The 24334-nt window shown below is 39.3% G+C and overlaps 1 protein-coding gene across 3 annotated transcripts; it reads left to right on the top strand.

Moving 5' to 3' along the window:
• The first annotated feature begins 255 nt into the window (after positions 1-255).
• On the top strand, positions 256-23213 carry LOC118266494 (CD109 antigen). Of its 3 annotated transcripts, XM_050695202.1 has the most exons (34): positions 301-358; positions 439-543; positions 1065-1552; positions 2072-2252; positions 2545-2716; positions 3279-3391; positions 4531-4671; positions 5092-5317; positions 5874-6103; positions 7254-7415; positions 7882-8106; positions 8431-8608; positions 8944-9119; positions 9551-9661; positions 10157-10297; positions 10600-10749; positions 11222-11361; positions 11963-12126; positions 12653-12804; positions 13022-13099; positions 13470-13646; positions 14059-14241; positions 14820-15056; positions 15441-15625; positions 15983-16085; positions 16226-16402; positions 16990-17091; positions 17416-17602; positions 18198-18424; positions 18907-19068; positions 20787-20980; positions 21415-21589; positions 22113-22218; positions 22329-23213. In XM_050695202.1, exons 3-34 carry the CDS (start codon positions 1089-1091, stop codon positions 22532-22534), a joined length of 5625 nt encoding a protein of 1874 aa, XP_050551159.1. In that variant the 5' UTR covers positions 301-358; positions 439-543; positions 1065-1088; the 3' UTR covers positions 22535-23213. The 3 variants fall into 3 exon arrangements, with proteins under 3 accessions (XP_050551160.1, XP_050551159.1, XP_035435862.2); XM_050695203.1 differs by lacking the exon at positions 439-543 and having other exon boundaries at positions 256-358; XM_035579969.2 differs by having other exon boundaries at positions 318-543.
• Positions 23214-24334: the final 1121 nt, after the last annotated feature.

The following is a 24334-nucleotide window of genomic DNA, read 5'->3' as shown; positions in this document are numbered from 1 at the left end:
AACATAAGAAATTTACGTACGTTATAATATAATTTTGTAAATCGAACGTTTGTCGTAAGTACCTACTTTAAATTTAACTGATCTTTCTGCTCTTTACTTGCCATCAACAAAAAATCGTGTAAAGTCACACTAATCGACTGATTGAAACAACAATAATACAATTTATGTTTGAATTTACATTATTATTCGTATTCCTTAATTTTTCTAACTTTAATTAACGTTCTAAAACCTAAAACAAATACATACAGAAATAACTAAAATATTGACAGTTTATCGGAAGTTACCGGTTTTGCGTGACACTAGCCGGGCGTGGTGAAGTGCGGCTGCGCGACAATCGCGTTTTCGTTTTCTCAATGAAGTGAGTAATGGGACGTTGTTAACGTTCTTGTTTATTTATTTGAATTAAACTTATTTTAAATGATTTTCTTTCAATTACAGTGAGTTTACATATTTCTGAGTAGACAGTGAAGTTTTAGTGCAAATGTGGTTGTGTTGTTTGCTTAAAATATAACAGCGGAGAGTATCCATGGGCGTTGACTTCAGGTTAAGAGAATTGTTAACTTTATTATTAAATTAAAAATAAGGTTAATCGAGTATTAAACTCGTTCTATCTTTACTTATTGAGCTAGAATTTAGTTTATGAGACCGGTGTTATATAATTAACTGAACTTTAACTGACAATAGTTGATGTTTATGTCGGCCAACGATTGTTGCGAATTCGAATCTCGAATGTAAACTAACGAATAAATAATTGCCAATACAATTAGATTTACGGATTTTGTTTAAGACTCGAACATAACTTTTGTTATTATTAAGTTTACAAGTGATTTATGATAAAATTATCAACGAAAGACCAAAGAAGTTTAAATTGGAATGTTTCAATTAACAGTGGAATTGTATGTACAGATGTTATTTCATAAAAAAGCAAAACACAATCTAGTAGATAGGTGTAACATCTAGATAAAAAGAATAAATATTCTAATTGGCATTATATTACACTAAGAATAAGTATACTAATATTAATTACTGACTTCTATAAAATTTCAATGTAATTTTCTTTGCAGGCAGTCAAAATCCAAGACTGAATTATGAATCTCTTATTATTAACATACATACTATCTACAACAGTATTAGAACTATGCAGCTCACAAGACTATGCATCTCCTACATACAATCCAGATGTCAGTCAGACAAACCCCACAAATGACTACCTGAACCCTGACCCAAAGTATGACAACCCGTATGATCCAAACAGAAGGTATCAAAACCGCAATCAGAACTTTCCAAACCAACAATATGATCCCAATCGTCCATATGACCCCAATCGAAGTCAGTATGATCCAAACAGGGGACAGTATGATCCAAGTCGCCCCCAATATGACCAGGATCAGAGGTACAATCAGTTTGAGAACAGGAATCCAGATGTGAACTATAATTTGAACCAGTACACTCCCGATAACACTCCGAGACCATCGTGGGATACCAGCAGAACATACAGTACTTCTTTTAAGGGTGCTCCTTTGGAACATGACAGTGTCATTATCAATGAAGCGTAAGTATACTTATTATATCACATCATCATCTTCTGGAAAGGCTAAAAATATTAACTTGAACACATTAAAAAAAGATGGTCAATGACCTTTTTGCTGTTTCTATACTAAGCTTTATATGCAATTTTGGGCTTAAATAGATTGCTTGAATTTTAATTTGCTCTTCTAAAACGATTCTGATCATATAAGGATCTTAGTAAGGCAAAATCAGGTCCCCTATAGTGTCTACTTTGTGCCTGGACAAGTCTTTAACAATTAACATACTGGCTAAGTTACATAACATAACTAGTAATTAACCACAGCCCTAGTAGTTTCACTCATAATTAGAAATTATAAGCACAGGTTTCCTACACTGCCTTTCAGTGGTGTCTAAACAATCTTTATAAAGTTACATTGGTATTTGCTATTGGTAGGTTTTGCACCTTCCATGACATAACAGCTTAAAGCCTACATATAGACTAAAGTTAAAGAAACAGACATAAAAAGAATGCTTGTTAAGTTAGAACACACTTATTTCACAGAACATACTTCATAGTAGCATCTAAGATGGTGCGTCCTGGCCAGATATACAAGATATCGGCCAACATCCTGCAGGCACGCATGCAGATGACCATCAGAGCTTCCATTTCTTGCAATGGAGTGGAGATTGCTGATGTCAACCAGAGAGTCAAGGAAGGAGTGCCGGAGATATTGAATATGAGGGTGAGTTCTTCATTTCTATATTAAATTTAATAATATGATAGAATACCTATCATAAGCTCAGTACCCTTAGTACGAGTTTGCTTTACGTTGAACGAAAACGAAATGAGAGCGCGTTCGGCGCTCTGATTGGCTGGCTCGAATGAACCAACCAATCAGAGCGCCGAACGCGCTTTCGTTTCGATTTCGTTAAACGTAAAACAAACGCGTACCAAGACCTCAGATAGAGCAGTGTCACTGTCTCATAGTACTTACATGGACTGTACTGTTTACATCATTACAATTACTTCTACAGGTACCTCCAACCACAGTGCCAGGTGACTACAAGCTTCGCGTCGAAGGTCTGTACCTGGACACTCCATTCGGAGGGCGCGCCTTCGTCAACGAGTCTCAACTGATGTTCTCCAGGCGATTCATGACCATATTTATACAGATGGACAAACCTGTCTACATGCAGGGACAAACTGGTGAGCAATTTGATAATAATTCTACTGCACGGTTGGCACGGGGGCTGGGCAACTGGCTGCCGTGCAACGTGTCGCGGATTCGATTCCCGCACGGAACAACTCTTTGTGTGATCCACAGACTGTTGTTCCGGGTCTGGGCGTAATGTGTATGTGAACTTGTATGTTTGTAAACGCACCCATGACACAGGAGAAAATACTAAATAAACAAAAAAAAAATTGTAGTGGTTTTAGATATAGAATAAACTAGAAAGTGCCCTCTGTCCTATATATACATATAGAATCTACAATACCTATTTTCATGGCCTAGCAGTTTTTTTTTTGACATCCTGGATAACAACTGAACAATTGCTAATAAGGTCGACAAACTATTCTACTCTCAGATTAATAAGGTTGATTTTCATTCTTCAGCATTCTTATTCTTTAAAGAGCCAATATACTCATTAATACTTTATGCTATTCATACAACTTGGACCCCTAAAACCGCTTGTTCTGTAGTTGCACTTGCAAATATTGCTTCTGCGGGTGAATTTATATATTTACTCATAAAGTTTTGTTGTTTCAGTTCGTTTCCGTGTGATTCCCATAAACACGGAGTTGAAGGCATTCGGTCGAGCTATCGATGTGTACATCCTGGATCCTAATGGCCGCATCATGAAGAGATGGCTTTCTAGACAGGTGAACTATCATTTTAATATTCAAGTGTCCTTACGACTTTCTAGTACAGAATTGAATAACTCTATAGTTACAGACCGAAAAGTTTTCAAGTACCACAGATATTTAAAAAACGTATTTTAACCCTTCTTAGTGGTAGATAAACATTTAAGAGCTAAAGTTTATTTTAGAAAAATGTTACAATACAATACCAACAAATAACATTTTTAGTTATAATGGATGCTTAAATACATAGGCATTGTATGTTCTGCCCATTCAGTAATATCTACTAAAACATTTTTAAGAAGAAATGAAGTCTTGCAATTCTGCAGTCTTGACACCATTTATTCACAACAAAGTTTGATAGGATCACAATAAGTGAATAATGTTCTATTGTGCACTTGTGCCACACGATCGGATAGGCTTGTTAGGATCAAGTGGACGTCATTGTTACAACCAATCTATGTTCCACACACGACGACACAAGATATCTTACGACCCACTATATGTATGACCCGGTATTTCTACTTACAGACACAGTTTGCGATATAAAACTGCAAAATGTAAGATTCGATATAAATAGATAGTTAAAACAATATAGGTCTAAACTAAGTCACTCGGAAAGATATTATTGGACTCTTAACAACAAGTCCGTTTCCCTAGTCAAATAGCTCTTTAATAGTTTAAAATACTCCTTATACTATATACATACTTGAGCTCTAAAAAAGTATACACAGCTTTTTATAGGCAGCCCTATAATAGTACAAGTAACTGGTAAGAAATATTTTTTTTTAAAGTGTTGCTGCATAAACAATGCCTCAAAGTTTAAGGTCATGGATTCATTTGGATATTATGCAGGTTTATGTTAATTCATTGTTCACTTACTAATGGAGTCACAAAGAAGTTGCATTTAATTATTCAATGTATATATTTATTTAAGACTATCAATACATTTTGTTGAACTTATAAAAATCGTATACATGTAGTAGCATTAATAATGGAGTAGGATACATTTAGCTTAGAACGATTCTTGTACAAATAAAGTAATAGAAAACTTATGTTTATCAACGAAAAGTTATGACATATGAAATTCAACATTATTTGTTTGGAAACAAGGTTGAAAATGAATTAAAATATACTCATATTCCCTGTTATTTGTACAGAGTAACTTCGGTACAGTAAGTCTGCAGTATCAGATGTCGGACCAGCCTCTGTTCGGCGAGTGGTCCATCCGAGTGGAAGCCCTGGGACAGATCGAAGAAACCACTTTCCTTGTTGAAGAGTACTATCAGACTAGATATGAGGTATGTATCCAGTATTATAACAATTTGTTTATGATTTACGGTTTACCATTAGCGACATATTATTATGTAGGCCTGTGAAATATCAACTACAATAATAATTGTTATAACCTACAAGCGTATATCTGCGAACTTATACGCGCTATAGTGTTTTTCTAATTCGAATTTCGGAAATTAACTAAAAAATCACAGTAAGGGGACTAATCCATTTGTGATTCGAAACTTGTAGAGCATTCACCGTTAATGTACGTGAGTAAACCGTGATTTTTTAGTTAATTTAGTATGTCAAACGATAGTTATTATAAAAAGACTATAAAAAATTGGGATTCTACGCCACAAGCAAGTTACAGTCGACTGTTGTTTATTCAGAAGTGAATCAATCGTGGAAAAGTTTCATAACTTTTTACTCATCTGCCCATCTAGGTGAACGTTACGATGCCAGCATTCTTCTTCAACACTGAACCATTTATCCACGGTCGTATAATGGCGAACTACACGTCGGGCGCGCCGGTGCGAGGCAACTTGACCTTGAAAGCGACCATCCGGCCCATACCTCAGTACCGGCCCAGGTACTATACGCAGGGACAGTTCAACAACCGAGGACAGTTCGGAGTCCCTGCTGGGTATGGTGGCAACCAGTATACTCGAGGTAAGAGTTTATATAAGTTTTTAAACTGACATGGTCACTAACACTAATATTAGAACTTAGGACGGATATTTACCATGTTCATTTGCGTCTATGAGTTTTCAATATTTCGGCACTGTTGCAAGCGCCCTGATCACAGATTAACGCGCCATGGAAACTCATAGACACATATAAACATTGTAAATATCCCGTCTTAAGTTCTAATATTAGGTAAGAGTTTATTGATTTAAGGTAATTTGAAGATAAGTTCTTTTTTGTAGCTTGATGAGATGAGACATGCGTTCTTGTGGGAGTAAGATAGTTGTGAACATGTTATAATGTATGTATTCTTGACAGTAAAACTGTAACTAATTGTATGACAAGGGCAAGGACTCGAGTCCGTGGAGAGCAAAACAATTTTTAATACAAAAAAGAAGTGTTATAATGATTTGATTAATGATAACTTTTTCAATTTGAGCAGGTTTAGTACAAATGAACAAACTTTGACGAATATGGCTTATTTAGAAAAAATAATAGAGATTGCATGAATGTTATAAAAATACTCAACGATTGTCCGCAGTACGCCAAAACCCTTACAACAACAACTACAACAGCGGCTACAACAACGGTTACAACGACTCGAACTACCAACAACAGCAGTACGACACCAACTACGGACAGTCGTACATCGACGAGTACGGCAGGGTGGTGAACAAGGAGCCGCGCTACATACCGGGCCAGCCCAACCAGCTCGAACAACCCGACTGGTGGTACGACCCGCAGAAAGTCGTCACTAGAATGTTCAACTTTGTAAGTATTCTGTGATTATTGCAGTTTAGATAGATAGCGGCCAAACGTCGGCCCATTTAACATAAAAAAAAAGTTTTATTGCATTAGCGAAGTCATAATTTAGAGGGCCTAGTGCGTGTTTGGTTAACGTTAACGCGATCGACACGTTTATAATGTTCGGCGCTCTTATTGGCCAGCTTCAACTAACCAACCAATCAAGAGTTCTAATTACGAAACTACTATCGCCTTGACGTAAAAAACTCTTACTAAGGGTCAACTCACACCAAAAGAGCGGCGAAGGGCAACTAAGCTAAGCGCAGCGGCTTCTCGAGCAGTCGCGGAAATCCGCGCGCCTTCTCGAGCAGTCGCGGAAATCCGCGCGCCTTCTCGAGCCCACCCGTAATGATTTCACTGGTCGCTCGCTCTCTATGCGCAATTTACTTTCAACAAACTCGAGGACACTTAATAAATAAGCTTTTCTTCGTCCATTTCTATCCTTTCTGTATTCGTGACACTGCAAGGAATGATCACGAATGAATCGCGGGCAACGACGCATGCGGGGAGCGGGTGCGAGCGGCAGGATATTGCCAGCGGCCGCTTGCGATGCTCGAGCATTGTCGGGACTTCCAGTTGACAGCTCGAGCATCCTCGGGACTTCCCGCGCAGTCGAACGGTTCCGTTTGTGGAATTCGTCGGAATTCCCGCGGCGCCGTGGCCATCGGCCGGCCGGCTTATGCAATATTAAGTGGTATAGTAATGAAAATAAAGTTCAAATTCATAGTGCACTGAAACTGCGCTTCGCTTGGTTGCCCTTCGCCGCTCTTTCGGTGTGAGTTGAGCCTAAGCCTCTGAAAACTTCAGAATGTTGTTACATATGTTGGTTAGTACCTAGAACTAAACGATACTTCTACGCGACTATTGAGAAAAAATTGTTACTTTGAAAACAAGAACAAAATTACAGGGTATCATTTTACTTTCTCAATGCTGAAACTAGCAAACAGTAATATCAGTTAGTCAACTAAATAGAGAAAGATTTAATTAGTAAATATTTTCTTATGTGTTATTAACTGCCACACTGTATTAAGGAACGGGTAAAGTAACCATTAAATGACTCTGAGTGCGGCGGTAGGTCAGTTTTTATTCTTGTATTAATCCGTGTTATTCTACCTAGGATGAAAAGTACCCATTCTGGATGCCGAAGCCGGACCCGACGCAGTACGCGATCGACCACAGCAACAACAACAACCCGAACTACAACACGTACACCACTACGACAACATACAACAACTACTACAACAATCCTTACTACGACCAGTTGCCTTATTTGAGATTTGTGAGTCAATCTTATCTATTAATATTTATTTAAACACTAGCTGTTAATCGCGCCTGATCCGGAGCTGTGGACTACCAATCGGGTTTACCGGGGCTCCAGCTCGAAGGGCAGAAATAGGAACTGAAGTGTTTCGACTGTAAAGCTGGCGCGGTGGCTGGGCAAGCGACTGCCGCGTAACGGTAGCCGCTTCGATTCCCGCACGGAACAACTCTTTACGTGATCCACAAATTGTTGTCTTTCGGTCTGGGTGTCATGTGTTTGTGAACTTATATGTTTGTAAACACACCTTTTTTTAAAGAAATCAATATCAGCAGAGCAAAACAAATGCAAAAAATCTCAAACTGCTTTTAAACTTAAGTTCTCAAATTAAGTTTAATTGAATTAGGTTACACATCATTATCTTAAAAGCAAATGAAATTAGAAGATGTAAATGTTCAATCAAAGTATTTCATTAATAATTTCGCAGTTCAACGGTACATACGACTTCAAATACCCGATGTCGGAGTTGGCCCAGCTGGTGCCAACGCTGGACGGCGTGGAGGTGATCATCACGGCGTCAGTCGGGGACCCCTTCCTGGACGAGGTCATCGAGGGATACAGCATCGCCAGGATCTTCAACTCCTCGCTACAGGTCACCTTCCTCGGTGGAACCCCTCAAGTCTTCAAACCTTCCATGCCTTTTGATGTTTATGTAAGTATATTTCTGAGCACTTAAAAACTCTCTACGAATTTTTTTAACGTTTAAGAAAGTTAAAACGCATTCTGTACATAAATAAGTTACCAATACATATTATGTACATATAATAATTCATTACAAGTTGATATGTGTACGAAAAGTGTTTTTCACAGAGGACAGCCATTTAGTTAGTTGTATAAGTACTTGTATGTCATAAATGAGTAATAAGAATGGTTTCGTAATTTTTACTTATTTCTATTTTCATTATATTGTGTACATCAAAAGTTACTTAGATAGTTAAAGAATTTCGTTAGTAAATAATACTGTCCTCCCCCCCAGATGGTGGTATCGTACCACGACGGGTCCCCGCTGCCCAGCTGGCAGGCGCGCGGCGTGTCGCTGCAGGTGCACGTGGTGGTGGAGGGCCGCGGCGGCGCCGTGGAGCCCCAGCAGCCCACGCTCGTGCCCGGACACGACGCCGTCTGGCATCTCAAGCTGGATCTCTACAAACTGCTGCGTTAGTATACTACCACTTATTATATCTAATAGCACAGTATAATATAGATAATAGATTTTTTTCTTTTATCACATCATCAAAATGTATCCGCGTTTATTCCTCTGATTGGCTGCCCCAAGTTAACGAACCAATTCGCATAAACAGAAAAATAAACACGCTGTGAGCACTCTGGCCAAAGAGACGGCGGCCAACACCTTAATCAATTTCTTATATGTATGTATGGTCTTAACCAATTGAAATATCAACACAATAAAAACCTTTACACCTTATTCCATTTGCGACCTATTCAATTTTGACCTGCAAACATGTATCATAAGCAAGTACCATAATTGCAGGGCTGCAGTCCGACCCGAACTACCGCGAGGTCCTGAACAGCGTGACGGGGGTCCGGCTGAGCGCGCAGCTGGTGGACGCGGTGGGGTCCCACGCCGCCGCCGACGTGCACTTCGTGGCCCACTACAGCGCCAACAACCAACACATACGGATCGCCACCTCCACTACTGACGCCAGGGTACCCACTCTACATACCTTAGCAACTTAGTAACATCACACATTATCAGTAAATAGCGCTATAATGTTGATGTGGGCTCCATACCTCGCATTCGATTGATACATCCCCAAAAGGTTGGCAACGAAATATCTGTATCCTTAGTATGAATTTGCTTTACGTTTAAAGTTATCGAAACGACAGCGCGTTCGGCGTTGATTGGCCTCTTCATACTAAGGGTTACAGTTAGTGCTTTCTAAAAACGTTTCTCGTACATGTTTACGAGAAATATCCTATCATATTGTCCTAATATCTGTATATACGATTGTGTTCTGTATATACGATTTAATGCCTACTTGAATTATTTTAAAAGAAAAGTCCATAATTAGAATGGCAGCAGAAGATATATGTTTGTTCACTATGGTAATGTAACATTTTCTATTATTTTAACCCAGGTGGGCGAGTACATAATCTTCCACGTACAAAGCAACTTCTACATGGAGTCGTTCAACTACGTGGTGATGTCTAAAGGCATCATCCTCACCAGTGGACAGGAGATCATGCAGGTAAACTTACAGCCTATTTATATGCTGACTGACAATGACTGCACGGTTGGCACACGTGGCTGGATCATCTGGCTGCCGTGCAACGTGTAGCGGGTTCGATTCCCGCACGGGACAACTCTTTGTGTGATCCACAAATTGTTGTTTCGGTTCTGCTGTCATGTGTATGTGAACTTGTATGTTTGTAAACGTACCCACGATACAGGAGAAGATCCTAGTGTAGGGCAACATTTAAAAAAAAAATGAAAATATTCTCTGTCATGTCTGTTTGTTGGCTATGAACTCATACATTACTAAGCAGGATTTATAGATGTAGTTTTCTCTAGTGGACAGAGCGTTAGGTACTAGCTTGGTATAATGCAGTTTTCTTGCTCATTATACTCATGCTACAATGTCGGTATCTGGCGACAAAAATGATGGTTACAATAATAAAAAGTGTTTGGTAGATTTCTGTATGAGAGTTCCATAGTCAGCTATTAACATGAGTACGTGTTACAGGAGGGAGTCCGTACGTTCGCGGTGACGGTGTCGGCGGAGATGGCGCCGGTGGCCACGGTCCTGGTGTGGAGCGCCCAGCGCCGGGGACATGTGCTGGCCGACTCGCTCACCTTCCCAGTCAACGGCATCTCTAGGAACAATGTACGTGCAAATTGGCAACTGCAAAGTGCCTTGATTTGGAATATAGAGTAATTTTAAAACTACGATTATTGTCTTTGTACACGATTAATTTATTTCCATTAGAAGGACTAAGCAAAACTTGAAACGATTTGCATACCGCAAATAGTTTACTTATTAAACAAATAAGTTGTTACTAAAAGTCAAATTGATTTTATAATTTTAGTGTGCAAACAAACTTTAGCTAGATGTTGGTATATAGTTTATTTGTTCAATAAAACCTATATATTCTTGTTTCACAAGCTAACAATTCCATTGTTGACCAGTTCACAGTATTCATAAACAACCGCAAGCACCGCACGGGCGAGCGCGTGGAGGTGGCCATCTACGGCGAGCCCGGCGCCTACGTCGGACTCTCCGCCATCGACAACACCTTCTACACCATGCAGGCCGGGAACGAACTCACATACGCCAAGGTTCGTGTGTTATCTTAGTACCTTTTGGGAGCTACGTCGGCTATACATGTTAAACAAAATGTTCATACCTAAATAAAATAACAATTACGTTTTCTTGTCGACTGTGTCTGACTGTGGTAAAGAGGTCTAGTTTTAATTTTGATTCTATATTTTAACGTTGTGGTCAAACGAAAATATTATGGTTCAATGTTCGATGCTGTCCAATTTCAATAAGACTTAATAGTCTACTAATCATACAGCATCGAACTACTAATGACTAATGATAATATAATTCTAATTTGACATGTTAATGTGCACCTGCGCCTATCCTTCTGGAGCATTTTAGAAACGAGATAAAGTTTATGAGACTAGTTCACTTTATTAAACAAGACCTAATGTTATGGTTGCGCAAACTATTCAGTATTTGCATGCGCAAGTGCTATATTCTATCTCTTACTTTAAGTTGTATGTTAATGTACGTTGTGTGTGGCAGGTGATATCGAAGATGTCCCACTTCGACGAGTCCACCAACGGCACGTTCCAGTACACGTGGCGCTCGCACTTCGGCGACGCGGACGACCTCGTCTACTTCCCCTCCTCCACCTTCGGCATCGACGCCAACAGGACCTTCGAGTAAGTTCTTTTTTAACCCGTACTCGATATTATGGAATTTGTAGTCATTTCGTCCTCTGCTAAGCAAAAAAGATAATCGTTTTTGATGAAAGGACTTGGGACATCACCCAAATTGGATTGTTGTAAGGTACATATTTCTTAAACATTATATCGTAAGTACTCTTGAGTGAATTCATCAGGATGTTATTTAGTAGTTAATTATTTTCTGATAAAATATGTAGTTCAAACTTGCACTACTTGGCATTAACATGACGTTCAGCAGTCCACGACAGAATTTATCAGCTAGGCAAGTTACATTTTTCTATGGGATAAGCCGACAATGCCACCGGATGGTAAGCAATCGGCACCCTAAACACCACATTTTGAGTGCTAAGAATATGAGAATTGGGGATTTGAGTATCGTTGAGATTGGGAATCCGGTAAAATCACTCTTACGATGAATCATAACGCAAGCGTTATTTCACACCGGTGATCTGCTCGGCCGTGATTGTGGTATCACTCCGATCGAGCCCGCCTATGAGTGCCGAAACATGGCTCTCTTTCTCTTATAACTTGTATATCCAGCTAATGTATGTTACTACAAGTAACCAATATTGTTCAGGTACGCGGGTCTGCTGGTGTTCAGCGACGTGGCGGTGACGCGGCGCTACAGTACGTGCAACGTGTCGCAGGGCTACGGCGAGTGCCTCGAGGGGGGCTGCTACCCGCTCAGCAAGCGCTGCGACGGCGCCTACGACTGTCCCGACCATACCGACGAGGCTAACTGTAAATATACTCTTTTATTTTACTCTTAAAATTATCAATACCAAACAGAGTCTCTACACCGCAACTCTTTTACTTTCCCGGTTTATGAGGCTCGTAATAAAAACCTACAACATTTTTTAATGTAAATCCGTGCCCGATATTTGCTAGAAACAATCGCTTTTATTTCTTACTTAATTGACAAAAAGTCTAGAAAGTAGTTGGAAAAATTCAAAACTCAATTGTTATTATTATGTATTCCTCCTTCATAACTTTGGGTCACCACATTCTATTTCTCCACTCTCAATCATCAGCACTCATTATATTAATAAAATACCCAATCCCTGTAAAAATTATAAATTCTAAATACCTTACTAATTATTATGTTATCGGCTTACTCACGTGACTGTTTGACGAGGAACTCGACTAGTTGCAAGCCATGCTAGAAGCTCATATTCATGAGCAACATTCTGTGACACACGACGCGGCGATTGTCACGCTGCTACTTAAATACCTTTTACAATAATTATGACTCTCTTTCTTTTATCAGGTGAGAACGACTTCCACAAGTCATTCGAGCTGACTCACTTCCGCAAGTTCCGATTCAACCGCGTGCAGCGACAGTACGACAACGTGTGGCTGTGGCGGGATGTGAACATTGGACCGCACGGACGATACGTCTTCACTGTCGATGTGCCACAGGTAAATTACCTCATAGTTATGAACACCTGCTGACTGAGATTACTGAACTACTATGGGTCTCCTCTACAAAATAGGATTTTAGATAATTTCCACGTCGATTTTAATTCAAAATTATATTGACTTCCTATAATTAAATAGCTGATTACGTATACTGGATTACGTATCCTTTCGTTGTGTTATGTGTATTATGTTTCTACAATATTAGTAAATGTTACAGATACCAGCTCACTGGATAGTGTCGGCGTTCAGTATGTCTCCCAGTCTCGGTTTGGGCATGTTAACGGAACCGAAGCAAGTAAGTAATGTTTTTAATACGCCACAACTGTTTGTCTATCCTACTAATATTATAAATCTGCCACTAATATTTGGCTTTTCTATTCACGTCATAAACGTCAAAAATGACCGAGATACAGATTCTTGAAGCTAAGGGGTCCAATTGTAAGAATTGGTAATACTGATACTAAATGTTTTGATTGTTGTCCGCACGGGAACGTGGGCGTGCTGCCGTTCTTCATAAAGGTGGAGGGCCACGGCGCAGTGCCGGCAGGGCGAGCAGGTGGGGCTATTCCGTTTTTATTACATATTAGATAGACAGATTCTTGAGAAAGTTTCAGTCGTAAAGATTTATCTATATGTATACTAAACAAGTTTATTCCTGTCCGCAGTACGTGGGCGTGCTGCCGTTCTTCATAAAGGTGGAGGGCCCCGAGCAGTGCCGGCAGGGCGAGCAGGTGGGGCTGCGCGTGGTCGTGTTCAACTACCAGCCGCAGGACATCGAGGCCGTCGTCGTGCTCGCCGCCTCGCCCGACTACAAGTTCGTGCACGTCGAGGAGAATGGCATCGTCAGTATCTTTTTTTTATTTCCTTACGTACTTGGCTTCATACACTGTGTACTATCGTTGTATTACGACTCTACCTATGTTATGTTATTTGCCTCTTGAATAGCGTTTTTTAAAGTTTATACGCCATTAGATCAACTTCAACTTCTTGATTAAGTTAACATTATCGCGTATCTTCTTTTGCTTTCATGAAATAGATCGGTTGAAGTGATCAATTTTACTTGATGATAAGCCTTTGGCACCACCTATTGACGCTTTAAACACTAGAGGAGTTACAAGTGTTTCGCCGACTTTTGATAATTTAGAGATTCGGTATACTGTATGTGTGGCATTGTATGCTATAATGTGTACTTCTGCCTACAAAAAATCCGTGTCAGTGTAAGAGATTTAAATGCAATGTATATGTGTATGCAAGGTCCGTTCGTACAACCCGCGCACGTCGTTCGGCGAGCACCAGTTCTTCGTGTACATTAGTGCGGGGGACGCGGCCACCGTGCACGTGCCCGTGGTGGCCACGCGCCTCGGGGACATACACGTCCGCCTGCACGCCGCCACGCTCATGGGGCAGCACCACTACGTCAAGAAGATCAACGTACAGGTACCGTACTGCAAATTATCTAAATAAAAAAAAATAAGTCGGGTTTTCCTTCCTGACGCTATAACTCCAGAACGCACGAACCGATTTCCACAGTTTTGCATTCGTCGAAAAGGTCTCTCGAAAAAAAATATGGTGGCGAAACGGAGATCGCTGAGTTTGCTAGTCAATACTAAAAATCACCAAAGTCATTGGAGAGGTCTATGATCAGCAGTAGATGTCTTGTGGTTGGTATGATAATGGTGAAATCACCGAAATTAACAATCTCTCTGAACCAATATTGGTTATATTTAGAACCGAAACTCAAAGCAACAGATCTTGATCCAGAAATTTTAGATCAAGATTGATTGTGAAACTTTAATAAATAACACTGGAAAGCATTTATATACCTATAGTGAATCATGTACCTACATTATTATATCCGTAGGTTTAACAACAAAGGATAACTGATGACTTAACATTTTGTAATATTAACCAATATCTATATTACTAAAAAAAGAATAACTCAAACCCGTTACTTCTACACACAACATAATTCCATTCATAAGCCAATCGTACTAACAACAAACATTCCCTTGCAGCCGGACGGCCTGCCGCAGTACCGGCACCAGTCGGTGCTGCTGGACCTGTCCAACCGCGCGTACGTGTTCCAATACATGCACGTCAACGTCACGGAGACGCCCATCATCCCCTACGAGGTGGACCGGTACTACGTGTTTGGCTCCAACAAGGCCCGGATATCCATCGTCGGAGATGTCGTCGGACCTCTCTTCCCCACTATGCCTGTTAACGCTAGCAGCTTGCTACATTTGCCTATGGTGAGTTGTTTTACTAGTTTGGAGGTAATAATTTAAAAGAATAATGTTGTCTTAAAGATTTGGTTGTTTAATAAAAAACAATATAGTGCCAAAGTGTCAACCATGTTCATTCTCTCTCGTAGTTCAATTTACTAGAAATACCTTTGTAAAATCGGCATGGCAGCCAACGAGCATACGAATCACCTGATGGTATGCAATCAGCGCCGCCCATCGACAGTCGCAACACTGAGTTACAAGTGCATTGCCGGCCTTTGGACATCGACGATGGAGAGGATAGTGATTATGAAGCCGCCTTTAACTACGAAACAAGCGTTTTTTTACGAAAGTTTTATGCGAGACCATTCTTCAGCATTCTCATGATAACACAATCCCTTATACCCACAGGACTCAGCAGAGCAGAACATGTTCAGTTTCGCCGCGAACATGTACCTGACGCTGTACATGCGTCTCATCAACCAGCGCAACAGGACCTTGGAGCGTGATGCCTTCTACCACATGAACATACTCTACCAACGACAGCTGTCCTTCATGAAGCCCGACGGTTCCTTCAGCTTGTTCAGAAGCGATTGGTAAGTTAGCATTTAATACTTACCTATAAGTACTCAATTACTGCTGGTGAAATGACCACAAACGCGCCTGTTTAGTAAAGGATACTTAGGTGGACTTTTTGGGTAGAAAAACTTGCAAGAAATTATTGTTTAGTTTTAGGATTCAATCAAAATATCTAATAATAGAATGGTGAGCTTAATAGGCATGCTTCTATTAATTAACTGTAAAGTCTTTGACTGCCAATAGAAAACCGTTGAGGGCAAATCCTTCGCTAACACCGGTCATCGGTGAACCCCGTGGCGTTTTAAGTGTTAAAAATGGTTACGCCGAAATCGAATTTTATAATGGAACTAAACTGAATTATTTGTTTTCAATAGGAACCAATCTGCATCAAGTGTGTGGTTGACCTCATTCTGCGCGAAAATATTCCAAGATGCGTCGTTCAACGAGTGGGAGAACTTTATTTACATCGACCCTGAGGTAAAAACTTATGCATTACATATATTACAATCTACTTACGGCTTCCATATAACATTACGAGGAAGCTCAACTAATTTCGAGTAACATAAGGATTCATAAAAATTAAAAATTAGCTGTAATTAATAAATGAATAATTACAGGTGATATCAACGGCAGTATCCTGGGTGCTGGACCATCAGACTCCGGAAGGTGCTTTCTACGAGGTGACGTGGCTACCAAACAGGAACGACAACGCTACCATCGTGGTGCCCAAGAACAGCTCGCTTTATAGAGAAGCCTTCAGCAATACTGGCTGGCACGACCCTTCTGCTATCGAAGTAATATATCTACTTATTCATCTATTATATAAAAATAAGTCGGGTTTTCCTTCCTGACGCTATAACTCCAGAACGCACGAACCGATTTCCACGGTTTTGCATTCGTTGGAAAGGTCTCGGGCTCCGTGAGGTTTATAGCAAAGAAAATTTTGGGAAAATTATTGGTGGCGAAACGGAGTTCGCCGGGTTGCTAGTTTACCATAAATATTTATTTAGATAGTTGGTGGGTTATAAGAATGTTTTTATGAGATACGCGTCCACAGGCCCGCATCGTAGGCATCGCACGCAACGGATTTTAATTTGTCTTGTATAAAAACTCATACAACTGCGTCCACTGATCCGCATCGTACGCACCGCAGCAGTGCCTACGTGCGATGCGTACTAATGACGTCATACGGAATGCGTACGATGTATGCGATGCGTACGATGCGGGCCTATAGACGCTTACCTATAATAGTTCTTATATGTAGCATACTGATTTCAACCTCATCGAGAACATTCTACAGAAAACCGTCTATAATATAATATTATATCTATATGTATAATAAAATGTTGTTTACAATGTAATAAACTGTTTGTTTCAACAGGTAAATGACTCGATAATAATGCAGCGGAACATCACGTTGACTGCTCAAGTTGTCATCACTCTGGAAACTGTCAAGAATCTCAAGGATATTGGAGTGAGAGAGGTAAAGATTTTGTGATATCACTTTGATCATATAGTCTTAAATTATGACGGCTAATTTCAACGTAATACAATACAAACATAATTAAGATTAACAATTAATACATAATTAAAACATTATCTGTTTTCTCATTCTTATTTGATAAGTTGGCAATTTTAATAATAATATAACCCAGATTATTTTTATGAAATTGATTGAAACATTTCCATTTATGGTGTGTCTTCATCTACCCTTTTTACTTTGGGTTGTTCAAACACCTTTTTTTAGAAGTGTTAATTAGTAATTAAATTTAGTTGCGAAGTAGTGTACTAACGACGTTTCCCCCAGGGCCTGAGCGCGCGCGTGTCGTCGGCCCAGCAGCGCGGCGTGCGGTGGCTGGAGCGGCACCTGCGGCTGCTGCACGAGCACGGCGACCCCTACTCGCTCGCACTCGTCGCGCACGCCCTCACCTACTCCAAGGCGCCCAGCTCCGAGCACGCATACCGCCTGCTCAAGCGGAGGCAGCGGTACGAAGGTATGTGCCCACTCACTAACTATAATCTCTCACTCTCCCTCTCAAAATTATTATAGTCTTCGGCACGTAACTTAGCAATATTTTTTTTAAATAATAAGAAAGGTCTGCCAGTCGCGCAGGGATTGATCCTCACAAGCATGGTGCGCAGACACGGCGACGTTGACAATTATACGTACGCGTCCGCGTACTTTTAGTTAATAAAGTAATTTTCTTGAAAAAAAATTATAACAAAATTTTGCCAAGTTATCTGCCAACCTTTATACCAACGGTTTATTCACATAAATGTAGAAAAGCTCTACTAATTTCAAGTCACAACAAGACTCTTATTCGTGAGAAAATCTTTCTCCTACCTTAAAAAACTTAGGTACAAATAGGTTGCTGGACTTTACTGACTCTTTGAAGATTGGGGATTAGAGTTTGCAAGGATATTGGACCTCCGGTAGCTTCGGATTCTTTAACTGATTTAACCGGTTTTCTATGAGGCCGTGTTATCACTCCCATCGAGCCAGTTTATTCATACCGAAGCGTGACTTTGTCACATGACCATATTCAGTAAAAAAATAATGTTCTTTCTAATAAAGTAATATTTGAACAGGTGGTCTAAGTTACTGGGGCAAGGAGCCAGTACCGCAGCCTCCTTACAAGATGGAGAACCAGAAACCGTTCCTTCTGCCCCGCCTGCCGTACAAGTACGACTCCAACAACATCGCAGCCACGGCGTACGCGCTACTGGCCTGCATGGACCACCAGGATAACAACGAGCCTATAGTTATGTGGCTCAACTCACAACGCTTGCAAGATGGCGGATGGGCTTCTACACAGGTTCGTTCAAGCTAGATAGTTTAAACGTGTTGTTATAATGACATTTTTACACTATACTTTTGTATAATGTTTTTCATGAGTTAATACTTGTTTTAATATAAATTACTTGTTGTACAGTGAGCCAAGTAGTATTTAATTTGTAATAGAAACAGTTGCTATTATTCTGAAATGATCTTTGTGCATTTCAGCAAAGCCATGGCTTTTATAATTAAACATTGTTCAACTCAGCAGTCACTGTTTCCGTTTATGTGAATACCAATGATCAAATAACTTGGCTTACCTTAAAATAAATTTACCACACAACAAAATATTCGAACTGCCATATTGAAAGACATTTAATGATTACTTAAACTATTCCCTAGTAATGATTTCGTTTCGAATACAATTGCTAAGGACTGGGTTAAGTAACCATTAAATGACTATGATATACAATTACGTAATTCTTCACCAAGCATTAACTTACCCGCATTAAACGTTCCCAGGACACGTACATAGCCCTCCGCGCCCTGATCGAGTACACGAACCGCAAGCGGCTGCGAGACGTGTCCTCGCTGACCGTCAGCGTGGACGCCGTGGCACTCTCCGGGGAGACCAGGACGCTGCACGTCAAGAACGATAACCTCGCCGTCATGCAGTTCATTGATGTTAGTATAATTAATGCTTTTTCTTGTTAACACATTGAACGCCGTGGTTGTCACCGGTGACCGACGTTAGCGGAGGATTTGCCTTCAACAGTTTTCTATTGGCAGACAAAGACTTACGGCCTTACTTATAAACGATCACTAAAGTTAAGACACGGTTAAAATACCTATTAAAAAATATTTTAACTCATAAACGATGATTAACGCTAACTAATGTCTTAGCGACTGCTTAAATAGCTGTCAACTTAATCAGTGTATTACCCTTGTTTAAAGACTTAATTACCAAAATGGCGTCCGAAATTCGTAAAAGTCACAGCTGTGGTATATCTCAACAATAACACCACATGCAAACTTCGCATTAAATTGTGTTGTTTGCTGGACTTTGTTCCGCTACTTAGGAAAGTGAAGTAGATAAATATTAAAAAATGGATAGGTATATTTCACGACGATAATGAATTACGCACATACCGTGACGAAATAGAAGAAATAAGAAATTTCAGGAATATCAAGAAGGAGAGTAAAAATATATAATTCAAGATCGAACCCAATGGAGGAATATAGTGAAAGCGACTTCAAGCATTGCTACAGATTCAGTAAAGGAAATACGAGTATGGTAAAAAATATAAATATCTTAAGAAACGACTTGTCCATGGATAGCCGGGGCGGCAGTATACCTGTGGAGTTGCAAGTAATGGCAGCTATAAGATACTGGGGCCGCCATGAGATTCAAGAAGACTGTGCGGAAATTCATGGCATGAGCCAACAGATTTTATCAAGAAATGCTAAAAGAGTTGCTATTGCATTGGCTTCGAAAAGTTCCATTTATATTAAAACGCCTTCAGATTTAAGAGAAGAGACTAAAACGTTAATTAACCATTGCTTAGTTAAGTGACTAATAAGCAGTGTTTATAAGTAAGAAATAGTTAATTGATAATTAAGGAGTTAATGAGTTATTAGTTAATTAGTTGCTTAGCTGTTGATTAGTGGATTTTTATAAGTAAGGCCGCTTATTATTATATACTAGCTACCTCCGCGCGGTTTCACTCGCTCTGCTAGGTTCCTATTGGTCATAGCGTGATGTTTTATAACCTATAGCTTTTCTCAATAAATTTACTATCCAACACAAAAAATATTATTCAAATTGAACCAGTAGTTCCGGAGATTAACGCGTTCAAACAAACAAACAAACAAACAAACTTTTCAGCTTTATAATATAAGTATAGATTTTTCTGTGTGCTTGCTGAATGTGTACTGAAAACCCGTCTTATGTAGAAGATATCCACAGTCTAACAATGGATTCTTATGGGCTATTATTGAAGATGATGATTATTTATAATATCTTCTTCACTGTTTTTACACTGAGGATCACAATGTCCCAGTCGTGTAAAAGGAGAGCCAGGTACCAACCAACTCCGGCTTTGAGCCAGGCACGTTATGACTGTCGAAGACTGTAAAATAAATACCATTCAGGAAACACAAACGAGCAAAGAATTCCACGTATTAGCTGGTCTTGTAAAATAATTTAATATTTTGTGCTGTTTTTTTGGTCAATGAAAATACCTTCAGGAAACACAGACTAGCTAAGAATACATTTTTTTAGTTGGTACAGAAAAATAGTTTAATATTTTATGCTGTTTTTTTGTCACGTGATTGCCTCGTTTATAGACTAGTGACTATTACAGCTTTATTTATTGAATTACATGAATGATTACGCTGCGTAGATCCCCGAGGCGTGGGGCACGGTGAAGGTGACGGCGCGCGGCGCGGGCTACGCCATCCTGCAGATGTCGGTGCAGTACAACGTGGACATCGCGCGCTTCCAGACGCCGCCGCCCGTCAACTGCTTCTCCCTCGTCTCCTCGCACCACTTCTACGGGAGAAATCAGTCGCATATCGAGTTCCAGGGCTGTGCCAGGTACGTTATTATGCTTACTATACGTTTTTTGTAATGGAATGTGTTCTAAAGTTGCGATAGATCAAAGAAAGCCAGTGGTGTCCTCTAAATTGTTCTTAATCTAACTGCAATCCTCAAACCGACTGCTAAGCTTGGGGTTACTCGCGCACTCTTTAAGGTACAGCAATGGATTTCTGGCTACTGACGAAAAAAACATTGTTGATCTTATTCATTGGAAAGTTAACCCTTTTACTGGCGGTAGCATTTTTTTATGTCCAAAAAATAAAATGAGAAATATGTAAAATGACGTATGAGAAAAAGTTTAAAAGTTGGTGACATGAATATTGCCTGCACCAGTAAAAGGGTTTACTTGTGATTAATTTCCTATTGTGTCTCATATACACTGTTAAGTGATTTAACGAGCTTCCTTAATACCAATACCGTTACATTTGCAGCTGGACATTAACCCAAGAGTCGCCTCGGTCCGGCATGGCGGTGCTGGAGGTGGGCGTGCCGACGGGTTACATGATCCAGCAACAGAAGCTCGACGCCTACGTCCTGGCGCGCAAGGTGCCCACGCTGCAGCGAGCCAAGTATCTCACCACTAAGATACTCTTCTACTTTGACTATGTAAGTATATCATACTAGCTACTTCCGCGCGGTTTCACCCGCTCTGCTCGGTTCCTATTGATCATGGCGTGATGATTTATAGCCTATAATCTTCCTTGATAAATGCGCTATCCAACACAAAAACAATTATTCAAATCAGAGCAGTAGTTCCTGAGATTAGCGCGTTCAAATAAACAAACAAACTCTTCAGCTTTATAATATTAGTATAGATTCAATTTTAAGACGTAAAGGAAGACAAGAGCCTGTTATAAACCAGAAGAGTGTCTAACACCCGAATACTGAAATGCTACTCAATTTTAAGCTGTACTTATATATCGTTCTATCTCTGTCATTTACAAAGAATTTGTAGGGACAGAACTATTCTTTAGCGCGTCTTAAAATTGAGTGACGTTTGAGTATTTGACCATAAGATTTTCTGGCTTCTTCCACCTGAATAAGTTGAAGTTAGCATAGACTGTTGGTTTGTGTTTGTCTGAATGTAATTGTAAGTGTCTGAGTCTTAATAAAGTAACCTCCTGTACAGTTGTCTGAAGAGCCGACGTGTGTGAACTTCACGATAGAGCGTTGGTTCCCGGTCGCCAACATGTCACGATACCTACCGATGCGTGTCTATGACTACTATGCACCTGGTAAGTAACATTCTTCACACATAAATCTTTACTTAATACACTCTAAACTCCCTTTCAATAATAATCAAAGTATAATGAATTGACTCTTGACTATCTAATTCCACCAACAGAACGATTCAACGAAAGTATATTCGACGCGCTGCCGACGTATCTCCTGAACATTTGCGAAGTGTGTGGCTCCTCCCAGTGTCCATACTGCGCCATTTACAACAACGCGCGACACTTGACGCTCGCCACGCCACTACTCCTCATAGCGGTTATACTAACTGTCGCTCGGTACATAAGACCACAAGTCTCTCTATTTGGAATCTCATAGGTACGTACAAGCAATCGATATTTGAAGAAATATGGGATAGAATACCAAAACTGTACGCTTTATTAACAGAATGACTCAATTTATGCTCTAAAGGGATATATTTTTTTGTTCCCAGTGACCTTTACCATTTGTAAAATCATTGGTTTTCTTGTCCCGGAGACAAGGTCCAAATATCCAACTTAGTTTATAGTCATTCTGTTAATAAACCTTTTTAAGATTGCAAAAAGCTAACACCCATTATGTAGATAGTATGTATACAATTAATTATTAACAAATTTTCAAGAGCAAATGAAATCATAAATGATTTTTTTTATATTAAGTAAAACAATTATTTGCATGTTGACTAAAATGTTAAGCTAAAAGACAATAGTATGAGTGATTAATTATCAAATGGATATTGAATCCAAGTATTTTTATAAACTAACATAAAATTGTATTACGAAATCACTCACAAGAATCGGGCAACTATATAAAAATGTATGTATTGGTAAGCAATCTCTAGAAGTCTAGATAGATGAATAATTTTGTAAGCTGTGTCAAAAATTACACAAAAAGTTAATTTAAGTAAGTTGTATTGGCAGCTGCACATTATCCATTACGATTTAATGCTATCTGCAGCTAGAAACCCATTGGATCGTATTGTATTTTATAGGTTTAAATAAAGTAGAACCATTCTTATACAATGTGATAGGGGCGAGACTTCTAACCCGTTAAGGCTGAGTTCTACATCTAATTTTATCGACAAAAGTCGGGGGACGAAGGGGTCGAATCCCCTCCCCCTAAAAATTATGGCTATTTTAATATTTTTTTTTTACTTTTTTTGATATCAAAGGTTGTATGCATCGTAGAAACAAAAAAAAAACGACAAACGCTAGCTAATAACCTTGGCTAACTAATTCATTACTCTTTTCATAAGTTTGATAATGTTTTGGTGAGAAAAAAAATCATTTGTGAATTATTTTTACCGAAAAATCTTTTCAATATTTTCAATTAGGGGTTCAACCCCCCATATTATTTTTTTGTCGATAAAATTAGATGTAGTACTCAACCTTAACGGGTTAGAAGTCCCACAGCTATCACATTGTATACTGAGTATCCGAAAACGTGGTATTGAGAATGCCAAGTGACTTTTACAATATTCACAATTTAAAACATGAAAACACTTTCAAGGTCCTGTGTGTGACCTAGGTTCCAAACTAACCACCGTTTAGTTATAAATTGTAAAGAAATAAACACATCACATAAACCAGTTTATTTGTAAGGAAAATTGCCTGAAATTCACTACTGCCTTGTAGTTAAGGAAAAACAAGTATCATTTTGCAACAAACAAGTACTATTTGGAACAAAAATATTCTTGCATGAAAAATGTAATTATTTTCGTAGTATTCTAAAATATTTGCGCCCAAGTACTGAAATGCTACTCAATTTTAAGTGGTACTTAAATATCGTGCTATCTCTATCATTTTATGAATTATTAGTAGTGACAGAACTATTCTTGAAAGCGTCTTAAAAATTAGTGGCGTTTTAGTATTTGAAAATTGGTCAATTAATAATAATTATTATTTCAGCAAATTCAAGCTAAATAAAGAAGTTCAGGTCTTCCAAGATACTTGTATTGCTCAGCATATAACACTTGCCTCATATAAACTGGTTAAGCTCCCATTCCATGAAATATTTCAAATAACTTTTCAACCTCAATTCCTTTCTCCATTCCAATATTTAGTGTTAGTTAAGCAAGTGTTCATCTTAGTTTAAGCGAAACTAGACTGTATTGCGGTGTTACATTACATTAATTTTGTG

This window comes from Spodoptera frugiperda, chromosome 7 (assembly GCF_023101765.2).
Source record: "Spodoptera frugiperda isolate SF20-4 chromosome 7, AGI-APGP_CSIRO_Sfru_2.0, whole genome shotgun sequence".
In the NCBI taxonomy this organism is placed as follows: domain Eukaryota; kingdom Metazoa; phylum Arthropoda; class Insecta; order Lepidoptera; family Noctuidae; genus Spodoptera; species Spodoptera frugiperda.
Note: the sequence above shows the minus strand (reverse complement) of the source record. Positions and strands in the feature narration are given on the sequence as shown.